General features: G+C 40.1%; 1 protein-coding gene across 1 annotated transcript in view; it reads left to right on the top strand.

Moving 5' to 3' along the window:
• Positions 1 to 23,361, top strand: part of TSPAN2 (tetraspanin 2) — an 87,576-nt gene that overhangs the window by 22,635 nt on the left and 41,580 nt on the right. The window contains exon 2 of the mRNA XM_042463512.1: positions 12,280 to 12,382. Within this exon, the coding sequence (XP_042319446.1) occupies positions 12,280 to 12,382 (103 nt within the window). The remainder of the gene's footprint in view (positions 1 to 12,279; positions 12,383 to 23,361) is intronic.

The raw sequence follows: 23,361 nt of genomic DNA on the forward strand, positions 1-23,361 counted from the left end.
GTTAACAAAAACAAAGACTTGGTGTTTTATTTGGATGGCATTCTTTGCAACTGTGGTTCATGCTTAATGGCACTAGCAGTCATTGTCCCTTGTAGCAGCACCCTTGCATCACCAGGGTCTGCCCTGCCATGATATCAGAGAAAGTCATCCCTAGGTTTCAGGGTTATCTTTTTTCCATTAGGTCACTAGTTTAGTAGATGGTGGGAGTGCTGTCATTTATCTGAATTTATCTGAATTTCAGCAAAGCATTTTATTAGATTTCCTATGATATTTGGATTAGCCAACTGATTAAATGTGGAATAGATGGGAATACTGCCAGATGGATACATAATTGGTTGTGAAACTGGATTCAAAGAGTGTTTCAAACTGGAAGGAGGTCTCAGGTCAAGTGCCTAGGGTTCCATCCTAGGGCCATTACTCTTCAACATTTTTATCAATGACATAGATGGTGAGTTGGGAGGAAGCCTTTTCAGGATTGCAGATGAAACAAAACTGGGAGAGGTGGCTAACACATTGGAAGATAGGAACAGAACTGAAAAGGATTTAGATAAACTAGAAAATTATGCTGAAATTAGTTTTTTATGGGTTTTGCGGGCTATGTGGCCATGTTCTAGAAGAGTTTCTTCCTGACGTTTCACCAGCATCTGTGGCTGACATCTTCAGAGAATGCTTGCTTGGAAAAAGCTGGTGTGTGTGTGTGCGTGTGTGTGAGCCTGGGAATGCAGGAGTGATTTGCATGTGTATTGTTCTGTGCTGATGGCCGGCTTTAGGCTGGGAGGCTAATGTAAAAGAGGATTAATGTCTGCTAATTGGTGATCATTATCTGCTGGGAAAGCCCCTGACTCTGAGTGGTTTCCCATTTGCATTTGCGGAATCCTTATTTTGCTATTCCTCAGGACTGGTAGCCAAATTTTGTTTACTTTAAGGGTTTCTTATTTCCGTTTGAAATTATCCAGATGTTTATGGATTTAAACACTGAAATTCTGGACCATGCCAACCACTACCATGTCAGGATGCACAGGGAAGCCATTGAAATCAGCTTTTTTCTTTTTTAAAAACAAAGATGAATAAGGTATGTAGTAATAAAAACTACAGTGGTACCCCGGGTTATGAATTTAATTCGTTCCGCGGCGCCGTTCGTAACCCGAAAGATTTCGCTAGCCGAAAAAGCCATAGCCGCTAGCGCTGAAAGCCGCGATTTCGTGCGAAAAAGCGCCGAAAAGGACCAAAAATTTTTTCGTAAGCCGGAAAAAAAAACGTAACCCGAAACAATTTTTCCTATTTATTTTTTTCGTATCCCGGAAATTTCGTAACGCGGTGATTTCGTATCCCGGGGTACCACTGTAATTTCCTTCAAGTATTGTTTTAGGGGAACTGCTTTTTGCCAGAATAGCAAACCACTTAGGCATTTAACTGCAAGGGAAACTGTGAACCAGATTGTTATTAAGCATTTTGGACCACAGTAGCAACTTCCTCTCCTCCCCATTTTGCCTGCAGTATAGTGGAAGAGGTACAATGCTTTCTTTGAGGTGCATTGAATTTGACTAACAGGGATGCAAAAACACATTTTTTTTAATCCATAACAAAATTGAGCTCAACATATCATGGACCCTTGTCAAAAATGATCAACTGCCATGACATTTCAGGCCTTTTCAATGAAAAATTTGTTCACTGAGAATTTTGTATTTTGCTTTTATTTTAAAAAAAACTGACTTTGGCTCAAAAATGTTGTTGTACAAACATCTTACTGAAAAAGTTCTTAAAATACAAACAGAAAATGGTAAGAAGTGCAAAAATTCCAGAAAATAATAAGTAATGCAAAAAAAAAACTTACATAATTTTTCATTCTTGCACATGAGGACAAAAATAGGCAAAGAATACTGAGCAGTATGTATATGAAGGTGTTGTCTGAGAAGGAAGAATTATTTTTCTCTTGCGCATTAATGTCATTTTTTTCAGCGTATTTTTGCAGTTCCTTAATTCACTCTTCAGTTAAAATGTTCCATGACATTTCAACAACTCAACCAAGCCATCAGATTTCAACACCTATGTGGCTGCAAAATCCCTTAGTATATTATCATAACGATGGGTACTTCTCATGTACATGAGTATGTTGTGATATGGGGAACCTCACAAACTGGACAACTTTAGGTAAGCTAAAGAGCTTGTCATACTTTGGACACATCATGAGAAGTCATGACTCTCTAGAAAAGACAATAATGCTAGGAAAGGTGGAGGGAAGCAGAAAGAGAGGAAGACCACAGGCTAGATGGATGAACTCTATTAGGGAGGTCATGGGTATATATTTACAGGACCTAAGCAGAGCAATGGAGGATAGGGGGTCTTGGAGATGTCTCATCCTCAGGGTCACCATGAGTCAGTGTTGACTGGAAGACAATTAATAGCAATAGCAATACCACTTTACATTTCTGCACCGCTTTGTAGTGAACTAAGCACTCCCTAAGTCGTTTACAATGAGTTAGCCAATTGCCCCAACAAGCTGGGCACGCATTTTACTGACCCATGTAAGGCTGAGTCAACCTTGGAGCCCCTGAGATCAAACTCACAACCTTGTGGCTGCAGTCCCAGCATCTAACCCTTGTGCCACCAGGGCCCCTATTCAACAGCAACAAAAGAGTTTCCTGACATCTTTATTACTAGTCAGAAATCTATATCTGTAATAAATACTCTGGATGTGCCTGGGTAATTAAGTTTCCTTCTGTCTTAGTGTCTGTTGTTCTCTCAGGAAAAACAGCTATAGAAATGATACAATAGCTTGGATATCTTCTCTAATTCTTATAGCATAATCATTGCTTTCCCTTCCTTGCTTACTGAGGCAATAACTGTTCTCAGTGTTCAATGAAATGATATGCTGACACAGAGGAAGTGCCTGCTTCAAACTTTGTTTGTTTATATAGTGTATGCATTCCCTTTCTCCCAAAAGGGGACCCAAGGAAGTTTATAGCACAGATTAAAACAAAATACAGTTAAAACAAATTATAATGCAAAGTTTTAAAACATTAAATAAGCTATCCTATTAAAAACATGAATATACAACAGTACAGTTGCACCTTGGTATCTGCAAGGGATGCATTCTGGACATCCCTGTGGATACCAAAAACACAGGACCTCAAGTCCTCTTGTCCCTAATGGCGATGTGACATGTGCGTGCCGCCAGTGGAGACAACAAGGCTTGCCATCCATGGATGCTTAAATCCACGGATGGTGAGCCCACAGATGAGGCTCCTCTGTATATTAAAAAACAGTTAAATGACAGAAATGAAGGTGCACTCCCTTCATTAAAACACTCTTCTGTGAACAGCCAAAGAAAGACCTGTCTAAATAAATAAAAAATTCTTTTTATTGTCAGAAAGAATGATCAGTTTTCCCCAATCTGATACCCCCAGATGTGTTGGACTACGGTGCCTATCATCCCAGATAGACGAGGATTATGGACAGTGTGTTCTGACCCCAGCAGAAAGTGCCAGGCTGTGGAAAGATCCATTAGGTAGTCTTACACAAATTGCTTTTGCTCAAATTCAGCCACCCATCCTCAATATAGGCATAATAACATTGGCCAGAATTACAGCACTTCTATAAAGATTCCTGGTGCATGTGAAGTGCTTTGAATGCTGCTAGGATCTATAAGAAAGTTAGATGTTACTGGTTTTCATTTTATTTAGAAATACAGCACTAAATGCACACATGTTCATAGATGGATGAATCCTGATGATCTGTGTGATCTAAGTCACCAGTTCTTCCAATTAGGTTAATTACTCTCATATGTCTTTCCCCTTTCTCCCATGACAGATCTAAAGTGAGATTATCAATTGATCATTTAAAAAAAAAATCAACAGCCAATTGGTTTTGTAAATAAATCCATTGTTGTGCAATTCCTTTTGCATCCCTTTCATTCTGTTCTACACTCAGGGGATCAGGATATTACTGAATTATAGAGTTAGACAGGACCTCAAGAAATCCATAGCTGAAACATATCAGATAGATGGCCAACTAACCTATGCTTAAAAGTATCCAATGAAGGAGAGTCCAGCTCTTTGGGTATTCTACTATGGAACAGGTCTAACGGTTAAGAATTTGTCATTGGTCATGTTTGGTTAGTAATGCACAGGAAAGACACTGTGAGAACAGAGGTGCAATTGCTTTATTACCTACAGCTCCTCTTGTTCCTACATTATAGCAGAAGGGCATACAATCAGCATATAGGATTATCTTTCCTCCTCTTCCTGTTTTCTCTCTGTCTTTTGCTCAGCTGGAGATGCAAAGAAAAACTCATAGTTCTCACCACTGCAGGTTTTTTTTTTAATGAAAGGGAACTTTCCCCCTCTAAATGACTTTTTTCTTTGGGATGTGACAACTTCCATCTGCCCCCACTCTCTTGCCTGCTGTGCACACAGGTCTGTGCTTTGTAGAAGTGCAGAACAGCCCAGCAGGGTCCTTGAAATTGCTCTTGGCAACATGAGAAGGAGCTCTGCTCTCTTTCTCGGCTCTCTGCCAACTACTCAGCCGCTCTGGGAGTGCATGATTAGGTGAAACGGCCAAAGGGGGGATGTTTATTTCTAGTTGGATGTGTGATGATGTAAAGGGATTTCTTTGCCACTAGCAATTTCTGTCTCCTTGGAGCAGGTTGCTTCCCGCAACCACAATAATTGTTAGGTGGGATAGGATATTGTATAAATACCCAAGGCACTGAGGACAGCAGAAACTCTTAAGCTGTTTTTAAACAGGCCTTGAAGATCTGAGTGTTACAATCTGCTTTTAGATGTATGGCTACCTAATTTTATTGTTTATAAATTGGAGTTTACTATTGCTCTTATTTTCAATATTTGCAACTGCTGATTTAGTAAAATGTATTTCAGTGTTTTACCATTTTACCTTGTAGAGCACCAGGTGGATCCTCTGCTTTATAAGATAGTCATTCAAATATTTTAAATAAACACATAATTTAATAAATAATTATCACAGAAAGGGGGAAGTAGAATTGACAACAATGCTTTTTTCCTGTTGATAAACACAGATAGGTCTTGTGGCTTATGCCCCACTTAATCAGATACATCATGGACTACACTGCTTTGAAAGTTTTGTATTTAATTCATCTGGGTATTAGGACACTGAGATATTTCACAGATGATTAAAAACCAACATGTCTGTGTGCACAGCACTCTATTGTCACAGCAAGAAAAAATGATTGAAAAAAACATTCATGCACATTATCTTTTCTAAATCCTAGACAATAGTTGCAGGTGAGGCAGGATGTGTTAGTAAACTGGCCACTGTTGTTTCTTTGTGTGTATTTGTGTGTGTGTGTGTGTTTGCTTGTTTGTTTAAACTTCAGAATGTTTAACAGCATTTTAGTCTGACTTAAATGTGACTTAACCTCTTCAGCAATATTCACTAAATGGGTTACTGCTTTGTATGCATAAAGGAAAGAGCCACTATGATGTAGTGGTTTGAATTGAACTGGAACTCTGAAGACCAGGATTCAAATCCCTGCTCAACCATGGAAACCCACTTGGTGGGATTGGACAAGTCCCATTCTCTCAACCTCAATACAATAAAAACCTGCTCTGAATAAATCCTACCTGGAAAACCCTGTGATAGAGTTGCCACAAGTTGGAAATAACTTGAAGACACAAAATGACAACAACATTTTGTAAAGAAGGAAGTTTACTTTCCATTTTGTGTCTCTGTGTGGCCGATTACATCCATTTGCAGTTCAGCCAAGATTATGTATCTCCCTGCATCGGATAGTTAAAGTCTTGTAGCAGAGATCCAAGAGAAGGAAGGCTAATCTGAAGAATTCTAATGCACATTTGTTCATATTTGAAATGGTTTTACCAAAAACACCCCAAATATTACCACAGAATGTCAAATAGAGACAAAAACAACAAAGTGCCTTGAGCACTTTGAAGACTAACACAGTCAACATTTAAGGTGCTGTGAGACTCTGTTGTTTTGGCTGCAAAAGACCAAAAAGGCAACCCCTTTGAGAATGGACACAGTACTTGGAGTTTTGTTTCAGCTTTAGTCTGCTTTGATCAGGTCTCACCTGGAATAATGTGTGCAGTTCTGGGCACCACAATTCAAAAAGGATGTTGCCTAGAGGAGGGCAACCAAAATGGTGAAAGGTCTGGAAGTCATGCCCTATGGGGAGCAACTTACGGAGCTGGGTATGTGTAGCCTAGAGAAGAGAAGGTTAAGAGGCAATATGATAGCCCTGTTTAAATATTTGAAGGGATGTCATACTGAAGATGGACAGACTACATGGTGCAATGGATGCAAACAACAGGAGAAGAGATTCCACCTCAACATTAGGAACAGCCTCCTGACAGTAGGAGCTATCCAACAATGGAATATGCTCCCTTGGAGTATGTGGAGTCTCCTTCTTTGGAGGTTTTTTAACAGAGGCTGGATGGCCATCAGTTGGGGGTGCTTTGATTGTGAGTTCCTGCATTGCAGGGGCTTGCACTTGATAGCCCTTGAGGTCTCTTCCAACTCCATGATTTGATGATTCTTTGATTCTATGATTCTTCCCCATTGATAGGTATCTGAAAGTAAATATCACAAAGCAACAAGGACAATCACACTGTCTTAATGCATGTGGGATGAAGCTGCCCTTTTCTGCTTCCAAACTATTTCAAGATGGTCTCCATTTCCATGGATGAAATGAATGTTCAAGCAAAGAGAGTCCCCTTTCTGCCTGAGCACTCCTTTAAGGAAAGGATCAGGCTGAAGGAGAGAGAAAGAATCACTTGTGACTGATGGAGCTGTATCTTGGCAAAGGGTTTTGACAGCAGCACCACTTACAAGGACTGTTTGTTTTTTCCTTGCTTGGCTCCTGTGAGGGCCTTTGTTGGTTGGCATAGTTAAGCAAAGGGAAGCTGAATAAACCACTCATTCCCCTGTCAAGTCTGAGAACACTTTCAGTTGTTTGACAAAGCCAGATTCTGTAAACAACATATCCACAGCATTTCATTTGCATCTTTCTGTTGGAAGGATTCCCCCAGGAATGGCTTATAACCAAAATACCAATAGACAGACGGTGTACCTTGCACCTCTGAGATGGTGTAGTCTTTCATACAGTACATACAATAACATCTCAGTGTAGAGCCTGAAAGAACCATAGCAATGTGTGAGGAAGTAGTGAGTTAAAGGAATTTATTGCAGCCAGTTTGCTGCCTCTGAAACAGGGCCAGGGGTATACTTGGGCATCTGGCCGTCAGGGCACTCTGCTCCTACAAGCAAAATAAACATATTAGAAAGCTGGGATTTTCAGATAAAATAAACACATTGGAGAATTGGGATTTGCAGACTGGGTGCAGGCTTGGTAATAAAGGCTTGGCATCATTAAGTAATAGCCAATGAATCATAGAATCATAGAGTTGGAAGAGACCACAAGGGCCATCCAGTCCAACTCCCTGCCTTGCTGGAACTCTAAATCATAGCATACCCAACAGATGGCCATCCAGCTTCTGCTTAAAGACCTCCAAGGAAGGAGACTCCACCACTCTCTGAGGGAGTTTCTTCCACTGTCGATCAGCCCTTACTGTCAGGAAGTTGCTCCTAATGTTGAGGTGGAATCTCTTTTCCTGGAGCTTGCATCCATTGTTCCGGGTCCTGTTCTCTGGAGCAGCAGAAAACAAGCTTACTTCCTCCTCAGTATGACATCCCTTCAAATACTTAAACAGGGCTATCATATCACCTCTCAACCTTCTTTTCTCCAGGCTAAACATCCCCAGCTCCCTAAGTCGTTCCTCATAGGACATGGTTTCCAGACCCTTCACCATTTTAGTCACCCTCCTTTGGACATGCTCCAGTTTTTCAATGTCCTTTTTGAATTATGGTGCCCAGAACTAGACACAGTATTGCAGGTGGGGCCTGACCAAAGCAGAATACAGTGGCACTATTACTTCTCTTGGTCTAGATACCATACTTTTATTGGTGCAGCCTAATCATGATTAATCAAGCCTACAGATGTATTGTAAACAAATATGGTGAGAGGAAAGTGTTTTTGGCATAGAAGATTTAAAAACTGATACGTCTTATATAATATACACATGTAGACAGATCTTGTAGCACCTTTGAGACTAACTGAAAGAAAGAAGTTGGCAGCATGAGCTTCCATAGACTTCAGTCTACTTCCTCAGATGCTTTTGGACTGAAGTAGACTGGAGTCTATGAAAGATCACGCTGCCAACTTCTTTCTTTCAGTTAGTCTCATAGGTGGTACAAGACAAGATCTCTCTACATACTGAGTCTACAGACTAACATGGCTATATCTTTGAATAGTATACATATATATATATATAATATAGAAAGAGCTCATATGAATGGGAAATGATATTAAATAGTGAATGGGGGGATGATGGAATAGAAAATACTAAAAGTAATAAGGTGTTTACATACTGAATGCGGGAAAAGAGAGGAAAGAAACTAAAGAAAATAAATATATTACTGATATAGGGAATGAAGTAATTTTATTTATTGTGCTTGTTGCATGAATAGTTTTAATTGTGTTGATTGTGTATGTTTTTGAAATTATGCAATGCATGTATGTGTATATTTGCTTTTAATGGAGGTTAAAAGCTTTTAAAAATAAAAATTTTAAAAATGAATGGCAGTCAGTGATACACTTAAGAAGAGAGTAAGATTCCTGAATAGCACACCTCTGTGGCTCTTTGCTTCTAAGCAAACTGTGCATTCTGACATGTCAAAAACTGACATATTTTAGTTGGAACAGGCTTTTGTGAACCAGTACATGTGGGCTGAAGTTCTGGAAAGGTTGTGTCAAATACGGCATGGCTGGGCTCTACTTTTTGAAGTTCTGACAGATGTATACTGCCAAGGACGTAGCCAAGGGGGGGGGGGGGTTTTGGGGGTCTGGATCCCCCCTTGCATTAGAAAAATGAATGGTGCGTGCTGCTGCACCACCGCGCCCAAGCCCCATTATAATGGTGGCACTTAGTCTGGACCCTCCCCCTTCCTAAAATCCTGGCTATGTCCCTGATACTGCTTGCTGAGGCACAGAAGAGAGCAACTTTGCTTTTGTGTGTTTTTCCTCCCTTTCTCTTAGAATCCTAGTGGGGAGGTGACGCTTTTTCCCCAAGGAAATATTTTGTGGAAACCATTCCTTTGGGAGGTGGCTCAGGTCTTTGGTTGGCTTATAAAGGGTGGAATAGGAACGTTAAGCAACTTTGGGGGGGGGGGGGGAGTGCATGCACATTTTTTCCTTTTCTCTCCAGAAGGAGAGGAGAAGTGAACTGCTCCTTTCCAGAAGGGGTGGAGTAAATGGAACCCTCAACAGCATACTTGGAATTGTGGAGGGAAGAGAAACTATCCCCTTCTATTTCTCAGGATGAAGGAACAACTAAAAAAAGAGGGCAGGTCAAGCCAGCCCTAGTTCTCACCCTACACACCCCATATCCTCTCTCTTCTCTTCTATTATGGACAACAGAATAATGATCAAGCTGGAGCAAACCTGCTTTCGCCACCCTTTGTGGAAAATGCACCCTGTATGCCTGAACAATCAAAATGCCAAGGAGATTTAACAGAGAAGTATGAAAAAAATATTCTAAATAAGAAAGCTTACATCATGCTAGTAAGATGTCATACAGCTTGGACTTCAGGACAGTTGGAGGAAAAAGGGACAGACAATATCAACAGCAGCAGACACGAACTAAAAGTCCCAGGATGCCACAGGATAGAACCATGACACTAAAATGGGATTAATCTGCTATGACTGTGGAAGGTGGATATCCACTTTTCATTTCCTTAAACTAGAGTTACTGAAATGAAGCAAATATGGTGAGGAAACCAGGAGTAGTTTCATGTGTGAAAGAAGTGAGAACTCAGTTCTGATATATATTCCTGATCTGCACATTTACTCAGAGGCATTTTGGCCTTTAATCCTTTAAGTCAAGAGTGGGAATCATGGAGATTGCCAAATGTTGTACTGTAACTTCCATCACCCTTAGCCCCGGTTTTAAGTATGCCCAATACTTCTTTGGGAGTATTAGAGAAACTTTTAGCTTCTAACATGGTTTGCCTACAATATTTTGCTGCCTGAGGTATACCAGTAACTGCTGCTCACCCCCTACCCCACGTAAATGTGCATAGCACCCAAATTCAAGCAAGCTATTTAAGCACCTAAGAGCATAAATGCCACAAGCACATCTCCCTATAACAAGTCGTTGCCTTTTCACACCATACAAAATCTGATGGCCTTGGATTCCAGTAAAATTTGGAATAAATCCCACAGGCCTGCTTATCCCTGCATTAGAGGGTGACACTCTCACCCATCAAAGAGATGCAGTACAACTCTACTACGGTGCAAATGAATACAGAGTTGGGAGGCTGGTAGCACTCAATTGCAGCTGGGAATCCAACTGCAGTAGCACAAAGCTATGTGTTGTATAGCCTTGCAAGCAATGGCTATTGTCCCTTGTTCAGCTGTTCTTTGCCAGAAGAGAAAAATGGTTTGCTTTCCCACCCCCACTCCCTTCTCTTCAAATTGATTAGAGGAGGCTCATTATCTGTATCAAGCCTTTTGTGACTGTTAAAGTGCCTAGACTTTCCTAGCAGAGAAATTATTCTTCTTTTGCCCAGGAAAATATAAAGTATTATCAGGACTTTCCTCCTTCGTGTTTGGTGGGAGCACAAGTGGATCTTTTGTTGTTGATGTTGTTTTGCTTTGTAGTCTCTTTACTAAAAGAGGTCAGACTGGCCTCCTCATAGTTGTCACAGGAACCCTATGAGTCAAATCCCATGAATCAAATCATTGACCAATCAGTGAAATTATTGCTCCATCTAGCCCAGTATTATCAATTCTTATTGGCAGTGGCACCCAGCATTTCAGGCAGGATCCTTTCCATGTCTCACCTGCAGATGCTGGGAATTGAGCTTAGGACCTTCCACTTGAAAGCATTATGCTGGCAAGTTTGACTGGCAAACAATAAGGCTATTGTTTGAATAGGTTTTGGCATGCTGGGAAGAAAATAAAATGGCAACCCTTTTGTACCGATTTGAATTTGGACATGGGAAATATGTGGCAGTTAGTACAATTTTGATTCCAGTTTATTTCGAGTTGGTGCAGTACTAATAGGGTCACTGCAAATCAGGAAAAGTTAAAGTGAAGCTGATTTATTTATTTATTTATTTATTTGTGAGTTTTTGAGCACCATGCAAAGACGCAGTCAGGAAAAGCACTTTTATTTGGCACTGTCAGGTTCAGTGCTAGAGAAAATGCAGTCTCTCATTTAATGAATGTCAAAATATGAGCTTATTTACAATAACTGTCAGCATATTTTGTATGTAACTGTTGGGTGCATACAATCATACAGGCAGAAGAGTACTTTTCATGTTGTTCTCACCATAGGCCTTGAGTTCTCCTGTCTTTGCGATACATTTGACAAATGTTGTTGTAATTGTTATTGTTGTTTGCCTTCAAGTCATTTTCAGTTTATGGCAATATTAAGGTAAACGTATCAGAGAGTTTTCTTGGCAATATTTGTTCAGAGGAGATTTTCTATTGTCTTCCTTTGAGGATGAGAAAATGTGACTTTCTCATAGTTACCCAGTGGGTTTTCATAGCTGAGCAGAGATTCAGATCCTGGTATCCCAAAGTCCAAGTCCAAGACTCTTATAGCTACAAAACAGTGACTCTTCTTTTGCAGATAAGCCAGCAAATTAAACATGGATTCAGTACAATGTCTTCCATTTCTCATCATACTTTGAGCTGTTAGTTTGCTGGTTTTGTTTTTAAAGTACTGCATATACATTAATTTGGTTAATTTATTCTCCCTTAAAAAATAAAGAACCTACATTCATCTATTTTTAAAATACTGAAAAAATTGTTTCAGGAGTAGGAAAAAAGCATGTTGTTGAAGCCATTTATTTTCACCCAGCCGGCACTTTGTACAGCCAGCTATAGTTGTAATGCACAGAAGTGGCTTCCATCAATTTGATCTGTTAGAAAAATTTATACATATTTTTAAAAAACACAGAGTATTTCCAGAGTGAATGCACCTGTCAAAATGTCTGCACATATCCTTGTTAGCACAACAGCTTTAACAGAATTGTGTACAAAAGAAAGTGTGTTCATGCCAATAGCAATCTTTATATTCCAGCACGTGGGTGGGACCTCTGTATCATCTACCTTGGGAGTTTCCAGGATGCAGGAGGAGTTGTTTGTTTGCAGATTTTGGGGAACTACTATTCCTTCCTTTAGCTGTTAACCCTCTGGGTTTCATTTTATTTTTCCAGTTGGCAGGTTCAGCTGTCGTCGCATTTGGGCTGTGGCTACGGTTTGGAGATGTAATAAGAGATTTAGCAACTGATGAAAAGTCCCCAGAATACTTTTATATGGGTAAGTTCTGTTTAAAAACTGATTGTATAAAGAGTCAACTTCCATACCCTGCACATCGAATTAAGAAAGTGCATGCTTTGATGGCACAGTCCTGTACAATTCCTCAACACTCTTGTGATGTTTCCTGACAAGTCTCCCATCTTAGCTTGCTTGATAGCAGCCTCCTTCCAATGAACAGCAGAAGGACAGAAGCACCAGGCATGAGAGAGTTGGCTCCCAAGGGTCAAGAAATTGCATGTCTGTGCAATATCAAGCACAGTGAAGTAGAAACAATACCATGTGTTCACTGAATAAAGTATCCACTGCTAACAAGTTGTTACTGGAAGCTAGAATGTGCCTCTTACTGAAAATCCTGTAAGGTGATATTTTTCTTCTTCTTAAGTTCCAAGCTCTGTGAAGTTAGGGCCCATGCAGACAGGCCAAAATAAAGCTGCTTTGGGTCACTTTGGAGACATGCTGTTTAAATGATGCATGCGTCCTAAGAGAACTAGAGCATGGCTTTGGTGCAGCTTCTGGACTCTTAGGACACATGCATAATTTAAACAGCATACCTCCAAAGTGACCCAAAGCAGCTTTATTTTGGCCTGTCTGTACGGGTCCTTAATTATTAATCTTGTTTCTAAAAGGTTTCAATTCTCCCCTCCCAGTTAGGGAATATGGTACAACTACATGTTACACATAGTTCAATGATTCACTCCTTGGGCTCTTAAAAAAGGCAAGAGTACAGTTTAGACTTGTTTGAAGCGGAACCACTAGTGTAGGGGTGGGCAAAGTGAGGCCTGTGGACCACATGTGTCCCTTGGAACCCCTAAGTGCAGCCCCAGAAAACTGCTCCACGGCCAGAATGCCAGTCAGAAGTGACTGATGTCACATCAGTATGTACAGAGATCTTGTAGCACCTTTGAGATTAACTGAAAGAAAGAAGTTGTCAGCACCTTCCTGCCAACTAATTGAAAGAAAGCAACTAACTGAAAGAAGTTGGTGCCAACTTCTTTCTTTCAGTTAGTCTCAAAGGTGCTACAAGATCCCACTACATACAGATTTTACAGACTAACAGCTATAGCTCTGAATACATAGAATCATAGAGTTGGAAGAGACCACAAGAGGCATTAAGTCCAACCCCTTGCCATGCAGGAAATCACAATCAAAGCATGCCCAATAGTATGGAAAGGAATCTTGTAGCACCCTGAGACCACTAAAAGATAGAGATTGGCAGCATGAACCTTCATGGCCTTGAGCCCAATTCATCATATGCATGATAGACCTTGTCACAATAGGTCTATCAAGCCAGGAACTCTGTCACATTAGGCATGCCTAAGTGAAATGGTGTGGCCCACCGGGCTGTTGCAGGGTAGAAAAATGCTGCCCCCTGCACAGTTGATTACCCATAGAAAGAGGTCTTTCTTAAACTTTTTTATGGATACATTCATTTTGTCAACTGAGAATGCCCTACTATTGCAAGCTGTACCACTGTTACAAGTTAATTTTTTCCCATAAGACAAAATATATAGGTAATTACCATAGAATGTGTACATGGGGAGGGGGTATCCTTCTCCTTGAATTATACTCAGAAGAAACTTCCATCCACCCCAATTTAGTCTTGGTATGACCAGTACTGACTGTAATGTTATATCGCCATTCTCCATCACTGAAGTCTGTGTTTTTGTTTGTTTGACTTTCTTAAAAGTTAATTTTACCCCTCATCTTAAAAAAAGATGAACAATTGCTTGAATGTGAGAGGGAGCTGGCATTGAATTTAATAATCAGCCAAGGTCTGCTAATGTAAGGCAGATCTGTGCAGCCATCCATGCATAATGAATTGGACCTCAGTATATGGACAACACAGCAGCATCCAGAAAGTATGGAAGTGCCAAAACAGGCTGTGCCAAAGATATATTAGGTTCCAATTATTTTAAACATTTTCCATTTGATGTAGGAACATGCAACAATGTTTTGTTTTTATGCCTGTTAAATGTGAAGGAAAGAAAATACAAGCCAGCTTCCCTTCCTAGCCCAGATAAACCAGTGAACTTGAGGTTGGCTGACTTTCAGCTTAATAGTATATGAACAAAGCTGAAGTTGTGACAAAAATGAAGGATGGATGATGGCATCCCAGAGTCTTTGTTATTCCATTCAAAGGTTTGGTGTTCTCTAGATAGCGTTAAGTATCTCTTACAAAGTGAAGAGCTGGCCCAAAGCCTAGGTTTTTTTTAAAATATAAACAACAGCAAGATCAGAGGATGTATATTAACAGGTACATACATGAAATGTATACTAGTGTATATCATAAGGACCAGTTTACTTTGAATGGATAAAATAAGAACTGAATTCTTTAGAACATAGAGGCACTATGTGTTCTTTATGTCAGTGGGTTTTAAGCTATCATATACAGGGGACTGGCAATTATGTCTTTCCAGTGTACAAGGGTACTAGATCTGTGTCCATTTGCTACAACTGTTTCTATCTTTCCTAGAGGCACTCCAGGGGCAAGCATCAGTTCATGGGTGACATTTTGAGTATCACTGCAATATGCAACCAAGGGCTTTGCAAATTCCCATCATTTGCAAGGTGGTGGTCTGGTTTGAGGATTGGACTATGACTTTGAAGACCAGGGTTCAAATCCTCGTTTCACCATGGAAATCTATTGGGTGACTTTGGTCAAGTCACACATTTTCAGCCTTAGAAAACTCCATGATAGAGTTGCCATAAGTCAGAAACAACTTGAAGGCACACAGTAACAACAACAAATAATCAATGGGGGCACTACAAAGTAAGACATGGGAGAGGGCCTTCTTTGCTCTAGTGCTGCAATTGTGGAATGCTGTCCCCTTGGAGATCCGACAGGTCTCAACTTTGGTATTTTCCCAACACCAACCCAAAATATGGCTTTTTGTTAAAGCCTTTAGGGACTGAATTATTTCAAAGTATACATATGCATAGTTTTAAATCATTGTAGCTTTAAAATTTTTAACTGTTGCTATGTTTATTATGTGTTTATCTTGTTGAAATTAAGTATGCTTTTAATCTGGAAGTGCTTTAAATTGTTTATATTGTATGCTACCCTGAGACACTGAAATAAAGAGTGGGATAGAAATATTTTAATAAGTATATACATACAGGTGGAAGACATACACAGACAGAGTGGGACCTAATATCAGTAGCTATACAGAAATTTGTGCTAATAGTCTATTTCTGCTGATATTCTATTTCTGTTTCTTAGGTATCTGTTAGTACATTCAGTGTCTGATCATAAAGGGCTAAGGAACATGGGGGAAGCTGCAGTTATAGATATCTGACAAATTTGATAAGGGCTTTATTAATACAGAGTACCATTCTGAAAGAAAGCCAGTGTGACATAATGGTTTGAGCACTGGACCATGACTCTGGGAGAGCAGGATTCAAATCCTGACTTGGCCATGGGAACCCACTGAGTGATCTTGGGCAAGTCACACACTCTCAGCCTCAGAAGATGGCAATGGCAAACTCCCTCTGAACAAATCTTGCCAAGAAAGATAGGTTTACCTTATGTTCACCATGTCAGAAATGACTTGAAAGCACACAGCAACAAACAAAAACCATTCAGAACCTCCATTCATAGATCTGTGTCTCATGGGATGTTCTAATGTATATAAATGTTTTTGTTTTATTTGCAACTACACAGTAGAAAACAATCTATTTCTGAAAATGTCAAAATCATTTTGGATAAAAGACTCATGTTTCATGAAACATACAAGTTTATTTATCTTATTTACACAAATGTGTTGATTGCTCATGTCTTCCATAATCCTGGGCCCTCCTGATGTGATGGACACCCCCCCCCCCATCTCTTTTGGTCATGATGACCTGGGCTGATTGGAGTTTTAGTTAAGCACTGGATAAATAATGACTTAATTGTCCCTTGCCAGGATATTATTCTGCAGCCAACATTGTGAAACAGTACCTGTATCTACGGTAATCTCTTTCCAAGTCAGCTGTGGGGCAAGTATGCTACACATGGCAGTATATGGTTTAGCACAGTCTTCCCCAACCAAGTGCCCTCCAGAGGTTTTGGACTACTCCTATCATCCCTTTCGGAGATAACATAAAAGGTAGTTCCACATATGAGGGTATTTATTTGGAGAAGATTAATTTAGCATGCTATCTGAACAAAGAAAATTAATTTCCATAGCTTGATACCTCCGGTTAATTAAAGATAACTTGAATAAATCTCTCCTGAATAATGTTTTTGTTCTTAAGTATCCAAGGACTGGAGAATGGCAACATTACTTTTTAAGGCTATAATCAGGTTAGAGCCCTTTGGGTCACTGCTTGTAGTTAGTATTTACATACTTATTAGAACATTTTTGCTTAGCATGTCTATCAGAGATGCTTGAGGTAGCTCAGAATATATTAAAACCATAAACAAAATAGCATGATAAAAAATTAAAAACCAAATCAAATTCATAAATAATAAAACAGCTTTCATTACAGCAGCATCAATAAAAATAAGTAATAAAATTAGATTCCATTTAAGACAGCAAGGATGGGTGTCTGATGCATTGGCTGGGGACTCCCAAGACGAAACACCACAACTAAGAAAGTCCTGTCAATTTAACACTAATAGGATTTCTCAGTAGGAATGAGATGCCTAGAATCTTTGCAGCATTTCTATCCCTTTTAGTAGCAAAGCCATTAACTAAGAAGAAAGTGAGTAAACCAGAAAATTTTAGAACAAAAGGTGCAATCTTGATTCACAGTGTCTGACTTCCTTTGTAAAAAACCTGACCGTGTAAACAGGCAGTCATATTTGTCCTAGACGGGGACGGTTACATTGGAAAAAAAGCATTTCTATGGCCAGGCATTTACATGCGAAATAATTGCACATCCCATTTTTATTTCAGTGTCAGCAATTGGTGAGGTCTCTATTTAACTATGCACTGGAAAACAATAATAAATGTTTTCATAGAATGCTGTTAAAGAGGATGTCAACCCAAGGGCATTTGGCAGAAAGTATTGTTGCAGGCAGACACCATCTCATGCTCTTCTCTCCCTTGGAAACAGTGACGTATATTTACCCTTGCTTTTCTGCAGTATAATCATGGCTATGCACTTTGAGGTTCCTGGATTGCATGCCTGATCGAAGTTGAGTATTAAATGGTGTGGTACTGTCCAAATCTGCTTGGGCCTTAGGAAAGATTGAATTAAAATTTCCATGTTGGTTATTGATCATGCCTACTGTTACCAGTGCTGGCATGTTAAAGCAGCATAGCAAGGAAAAAGCTGTACCCCATGGATAGCTGAAACTGCATCACTTCATTTTTTTAGTCCTCCTGGCTCAGTGTGGTAAACCCATGACCTTCCAAGATGTTGTTGGACTACACATCTCAGAATTCCTGCCATTAAGCATGCTGGGTTGGGTTTGTGGGTGTAGAAGACTAACAACATTTGGAAAGCTACCAGTTCCTAATAATTGTTTCTGCACTGATAATTATACCCTATATAACTCCAAACAGTTGTAGACACCGTACTGTCAAGTTCTGACAGGGTGATCTTGTAGTCAAGGGTAGGTTACATTGAAAGACAAAAGCTGTAAATGTGGTTTGATGGGTGAGTCTGCTAGAGGAGTAAATGATATGTTGGCACATAATACGTTCCTGTACAGAGTTACACCTTACCATCCACTGGCTATTTGCATAGTGGCAATCAGAGCCACTCTCCCAGCTCTAGGTTTTACAGTATGTACTCTTAAAGAAAGCATACTCCTCTAGAAGTGTAGTGGAGTTCTGTATTGTGTTCTGTGGCCCCTTATAGCTGACAGCTGCAATTTTGCAGTCTGAGAGCCTTTTGTGGTTTATATTTGTTCTCTTTGCTGGGGCAGCTGCTCAAGAGCTTGGTGAAAGAGAAGGAATCAGATAATCAATGTGACAGGGAGATGTAAATCTGTTCAGTTACATTAAGTATCTTTCTTCCTGGCTGTTTACATTGGCAGCCTTACAGATATTCTCTGGCTCTGCACAGCCAGCCTCCTCCGATGAGATCAGTCCAAAGGCAGTCTTCCATTGCCTTCTTTGGGCATCATCTATGGGTGGATGGTGCACAGCAGTTCAACTAATTAAACACTTGGTTTCAAGGTGCAAACACTTTCCAAATCCATTTCAGAAACAGCAGGATGATTTTTGTTCAGAATCCTCTCTGATATAATGCTGACTTTCTTGAGATACACCTCAGGAATGAGACTCAGTGCAGAATGTGGTGCACTTTGTATCTGTGCCTGCTTTTTGGGACAACTGAGAGGGACAGAACTAGAAAACCCAACAGGCAAATTGTTTTTGTGTAAAACAATAGCCAAAGTTATCAGTCTGGGTAACACTGTCTACAAGCTTTATGGATTTTATCACTCTATGAAGTAGGGATGGGAAATCTGTAAATGTGAATTTTGCTCAGTTTGTTGGATATCCATAATTAAATTTGTTTCATCGCATGCATCACATATAAATTTGTTTTTAAAATTAATGTAAATTTGGGTAAATTTTTCATTTGCATTACTCATAATACACATACCATACAGATCACCTTCCCCTGTAGTGCATAATACGTTTGGGCACAATTTTCCCTAATATGCGCATGTTACCTGGAGAGTTTCCCACTGTACACATTTTGTATACATTTTGTTCAGTGCTGAATCTGATTGTAGTATTCATGAAAGGGCAGATTTCAGGGCACAACTGTGTTCCAGTTAATTATAGGTTTGGGAGGGCAGATGATGTAACATTGCATCAAAATGAATAAAAATGTCCCCCAGCACCTTGGTTTTTACCTAATATGTTACCAATCATAAAAATTTACTTACTGAGAGGTTCTATGTCATGGAGTAAATACATCCTAATTTGAGTTAGGAAATGGATTTTGCCAAGTGATTTATTGATTTTTAATTGAGCCCTGATATGCCTGTTCACTGCCTAAATCTTGCAGGGAAATGCACAGCATTGGGGGTTAACTCCAATTGCTAGGCCATTGTGTATCCTCCAACTGTCCCATTTTGGCAATGAAAGTTCCAATTAATCCTCTGTCATCGCAATTTTTCATTTGCTTTTAAAATTCCCATTTTATCTCTCCTTCTCTCTTTGCCCTTGGCTTATTTCCATTGGTACAAAGTGAGCTTTGTTATCCGAATAACAGGTAGGAGGACTGGGGGACCCCACCGGCTGTCAAATGTTGGGAGAAATTAGCTTTGCAAGAGGCTTGGGTGACCTTTGAACTGGGGGCACCATTATGTACCAGTACTAACTGGGAAAACTCCAGGTTCTTGGTGGATTAAGAAGGTTTTATTGAGAAAAATATGCAGAGTGAAATCACACACTCAAGATAGCAATTCAAACACACACAGCATACAGAGCTAACCAAAATAGAAATATGGAAAGGGAATAGAAGAGTTAGGAATTGCAGAGGGATTTTAATTACATGTCCGAAGAGAAGACCATGGAAAGCTGGAGTGGCTCAGATGGGGAGGTCTAAGGGTGACACAGAACATACACAGAGTGCAGATGTGTAAAGACTTATTGGATTGGGATAGCCCTGAGATGATGATGATGATGATGATGATGATGATGATGATGATGATAGGATTTATTTATATGCCGCCCAATCACTGGGAATCCCAGGCTGCTTACAACAGAGGGGATAATAGACAGTTCCCTGCCCTCAGGCTTACAATCTAAAAAGACGCGACACAAAAGGAGAAGGGAATGGTGAGGGGGGAGGGGATCAGGTCCAGCATTCTTCTCTCCCTCTGAGGCCTGGACCAAGGCAGATGAGTGGGTGGAGAAGCTTGGCTAGGACCATAGAGAGATTGGTTTGCTGCTTTCAGTACAAAGAGATCCTTTGCTTCAGGTTTTCAGAGGAAATGCATACTATTTGGGGGAAGGAAGAAGCACTTTAGATTTGAGGGGTTTTTTTACTTGGATGTAAACATGCCTGGGGAAAACATTTTCTTTTTTCTTGGGAACCTGTCCTTTAGTGTCCCTGAAAGGTCATTGATATCTCAAAAACATACTATCCCCAAATATGAAATATCAAAATATGAGGATGCCAAAATACAGTGCATGGTTTGCAGGAGTGTATAACAGCTGAAAGTGCAAAAGTAGTTGCACCCAATTAAAGCAGCAGGGGGAAAGGAGAGGAAGGGCAGAATCTTGCTCTTCCTGTAGGCACAGACAAACAAAATATGCTGTACCTTCTCTTAGCTTGTGTGTTCTTCCTCATTAATAACATCTGCCATCTTGGCCACACTGTGATGTTGTTTCATCACAAATGTCTCATTTTTTTGTCTGTGAAATGTTGGAGGTGGGATTTATGTGCAGGCTGACTTGCCATTCAGCACTTGATTCAGTGAGTCAACTCTATTTGGCTTCAGGCCACTGTCAAACACTGAATTCCTTGGGAGAAATTATGATTGCTCTTACAGTATCATCAAACTGCTTCTTCATTTAATATGAGCAGGTTTACTTATTTTCTTTGATCAGTCATTGAAGAGTATCAGGACATTCCAGGAGAAACAGAGACAAAAGGGGACAAAGTTGAATGTCAGAGAAGGTGCTGGACGACAAGAGGAGAAACAGATATGAGAAATTCCAAGTGTTCTTAGTTGCTGCTACTGTCCATGTTGCTCTAGGCAGAATTCATGTGGTCAGTTGGAACTGTGGTCTTGTTCGCTGCTTTTTTGTCTCCTGCTTATTTATGGAGGGATTTTTCCTGGATCCGTAGTATTTTTGACTTTGCAATAATTTATAATTACAGTCTTGTACTTTCCGTGCAGTTGGTTTGTGCCTGCTGTGCAGAGACTCCCCTAAGTAGGCCTTCTCTGCCCTCTTTCCAAGTCAGGCCTCTGCTCATCTTTTCCATTCATGGGTTCTGTCCCTATGGCAACAACAGGCAGCTGTACTAACAGCTCAGGCGTGTGCAGGGGGGCAAGGTGCAGGGCCCTGCCAGGTGGGCTGAAATGCCTCACGGATTTGTGTTAAATATATAGCACATAGGAGCCAGCCAGGCAGGAAATACATCTCTAGTGCCATAGAAACGAAACGATTTGATCTCGACACCATCTTTCCACCTGCCATTTGAGTGTGAGTCAAAATGTTGAAGAGTTTAAACAAACATAAACAGCAGTGCTGAGGGTAGTAGCTAGCCAAGTTGGCTATTTATAGCCAAGGCTTGGTGTTCTCATGCCTGTCTACAAAAGTGAAAGCACACCTTCTTTTTTACTGTTATTGAGTAGATTTCACTGCTCTTTTCAAACAGGTTTGAGGTCCTAGCTTATAGTTAGTCTTGGTTATATTTTCTGGTGCCTGGTGCTGGTTGTCCCTTTGGTGCAAATCTCTGGTTTCAAGCCCATACATGAAATGGAGAAACCCTGAAAGAAACTCTGTATAACAGGATGTATAATGAGAGCCCAAAGGCTGAGGACAAGTTGTACAGGAAATATCTTTATATAGCAGGAAATCAGCAAAGAAGAGAATGTACATTATATAAAGGAATAGTCAGTGCCAAGCAAAGGAAACACCAGGCCTCTATAACAAGGCAGTGAATATTGTCTTCAGAGACTTACATCCACTTCTGATTTTCTTATTACCTCTTCTGGCCTGACTTTCATCTTTTTCCAGTATATCACAATTGAGCTATTTAGCATAATTCTGTGTCTCATGAACTCCATTTGTAATGGGTTGTAATTCTTCATTAATTTTCTTCCAGAAGAAATCAATCAGTACTTTTAGTAAATTCTTACATTTTCTTCCTGCTGTGAGAAAACCTATTTGCAATGCAGAACGTATTATGCACAAAAATTGTATATGATTGTTTCATGCAAAAAAGAGAAAGTCAATTTTTTGCACAGCAAATGTTGTTTCCTTTGCAGAAAATAGGTTTTCTCTGAAAAACAATGTGTGAATTGTACACAAAATAATAGCAATTACTACTTATGAGTGCACTTAAGCACTCCCTAAATGGTTTACAATATGTAAACTAATTGCCCCCAAGAAGCTGGGTACTTATTTTTGCGACCTCGGAAGGATGTAAACCTGAGTCACACTTGAACCCTGTCCCTGGTTGGTATTGAACTCACAACCTTGTGGTTTGTGAGTGAGTGGCTGCAGTACAGGCATTTAACTACTGCACCACCAGGGCATAAGTCCCCAGTTACAGGGTGGAAAGCAAGATATAACATCTTTCTGTGCAAAAATTTATATTCTTGCATAAAAATATTATTTTCTATGTAGAAAATGTTTTTCCTGTGTAGAAAATAACCATGTGTGAATTTTGTGCAGAAAAGGTTATGAACTGTGAAGATTCTCATCAGCCCAGGATTTTTTTCATCAAGATTTTTCAACACTTGAAAAGCATGTTTTTTAAACAATTTTTCAAATATTTTCAAACAATCTTTCCATCCATATTTCATTAGCATTCTTCTGCTCAGAGGAAGTGAGTCAGAGACTTGCTCTGAAAGGAGCTAGTCTACATAACTATAAGGCCAGTGAATTGAACTCAAGGACAGAGTTTGGGGACAAAGGCCAAGCCATCAGGGGGTCTTTGCACTTGTGTTTAGCAGGGGAAACCCACAGTTTTGTTCAGAGCCTCCTTAAGACTTCTCAATATGGACACTGAAGGCCCTGCTGCAGTCACCTGCAACACCTGTGGGATGTTTGTTTTCTTGCCTAGGGATATGAGGAACTTTACCTGCCCCAAGTGCAACTTGGTAGCCCTCTTAGAAGAGAAAGTACAGCAGCTGGAGGTCCAGGTCGCTACACTTCAGCATCATAGGGAGGAAGAGGTTTTCCTGACCAGAACGGACCAGATGGTCCTGGACAGGAAACACACAGAGAAAGTTGCTGGAGAGGAGGAGGTCACTTCACACACAACAGAAGTAGATGGTTGGAGGAAGGTCACACACAGAAGTAGGGAAACCAGGGAACATTCTGTAAACTTACAGCTACAGAATCGATTTCAAT

This window comes from Sceloporus undulatus, chromosome 4 (assembly GCF_019175285.1).
Source record: "Sceloporus undulatus isolate JIND9_A2432 ecotype Alabama chromosome 4, SceUnd_v1.1, whole genome shotgun sequence".
Lineage (NCBI taxonomy): Eukaryota > Metazoa > Chordata > Lepidosauria > Squamata > Phrynosomatidae > Sceloporus > Sceloporus undulatus.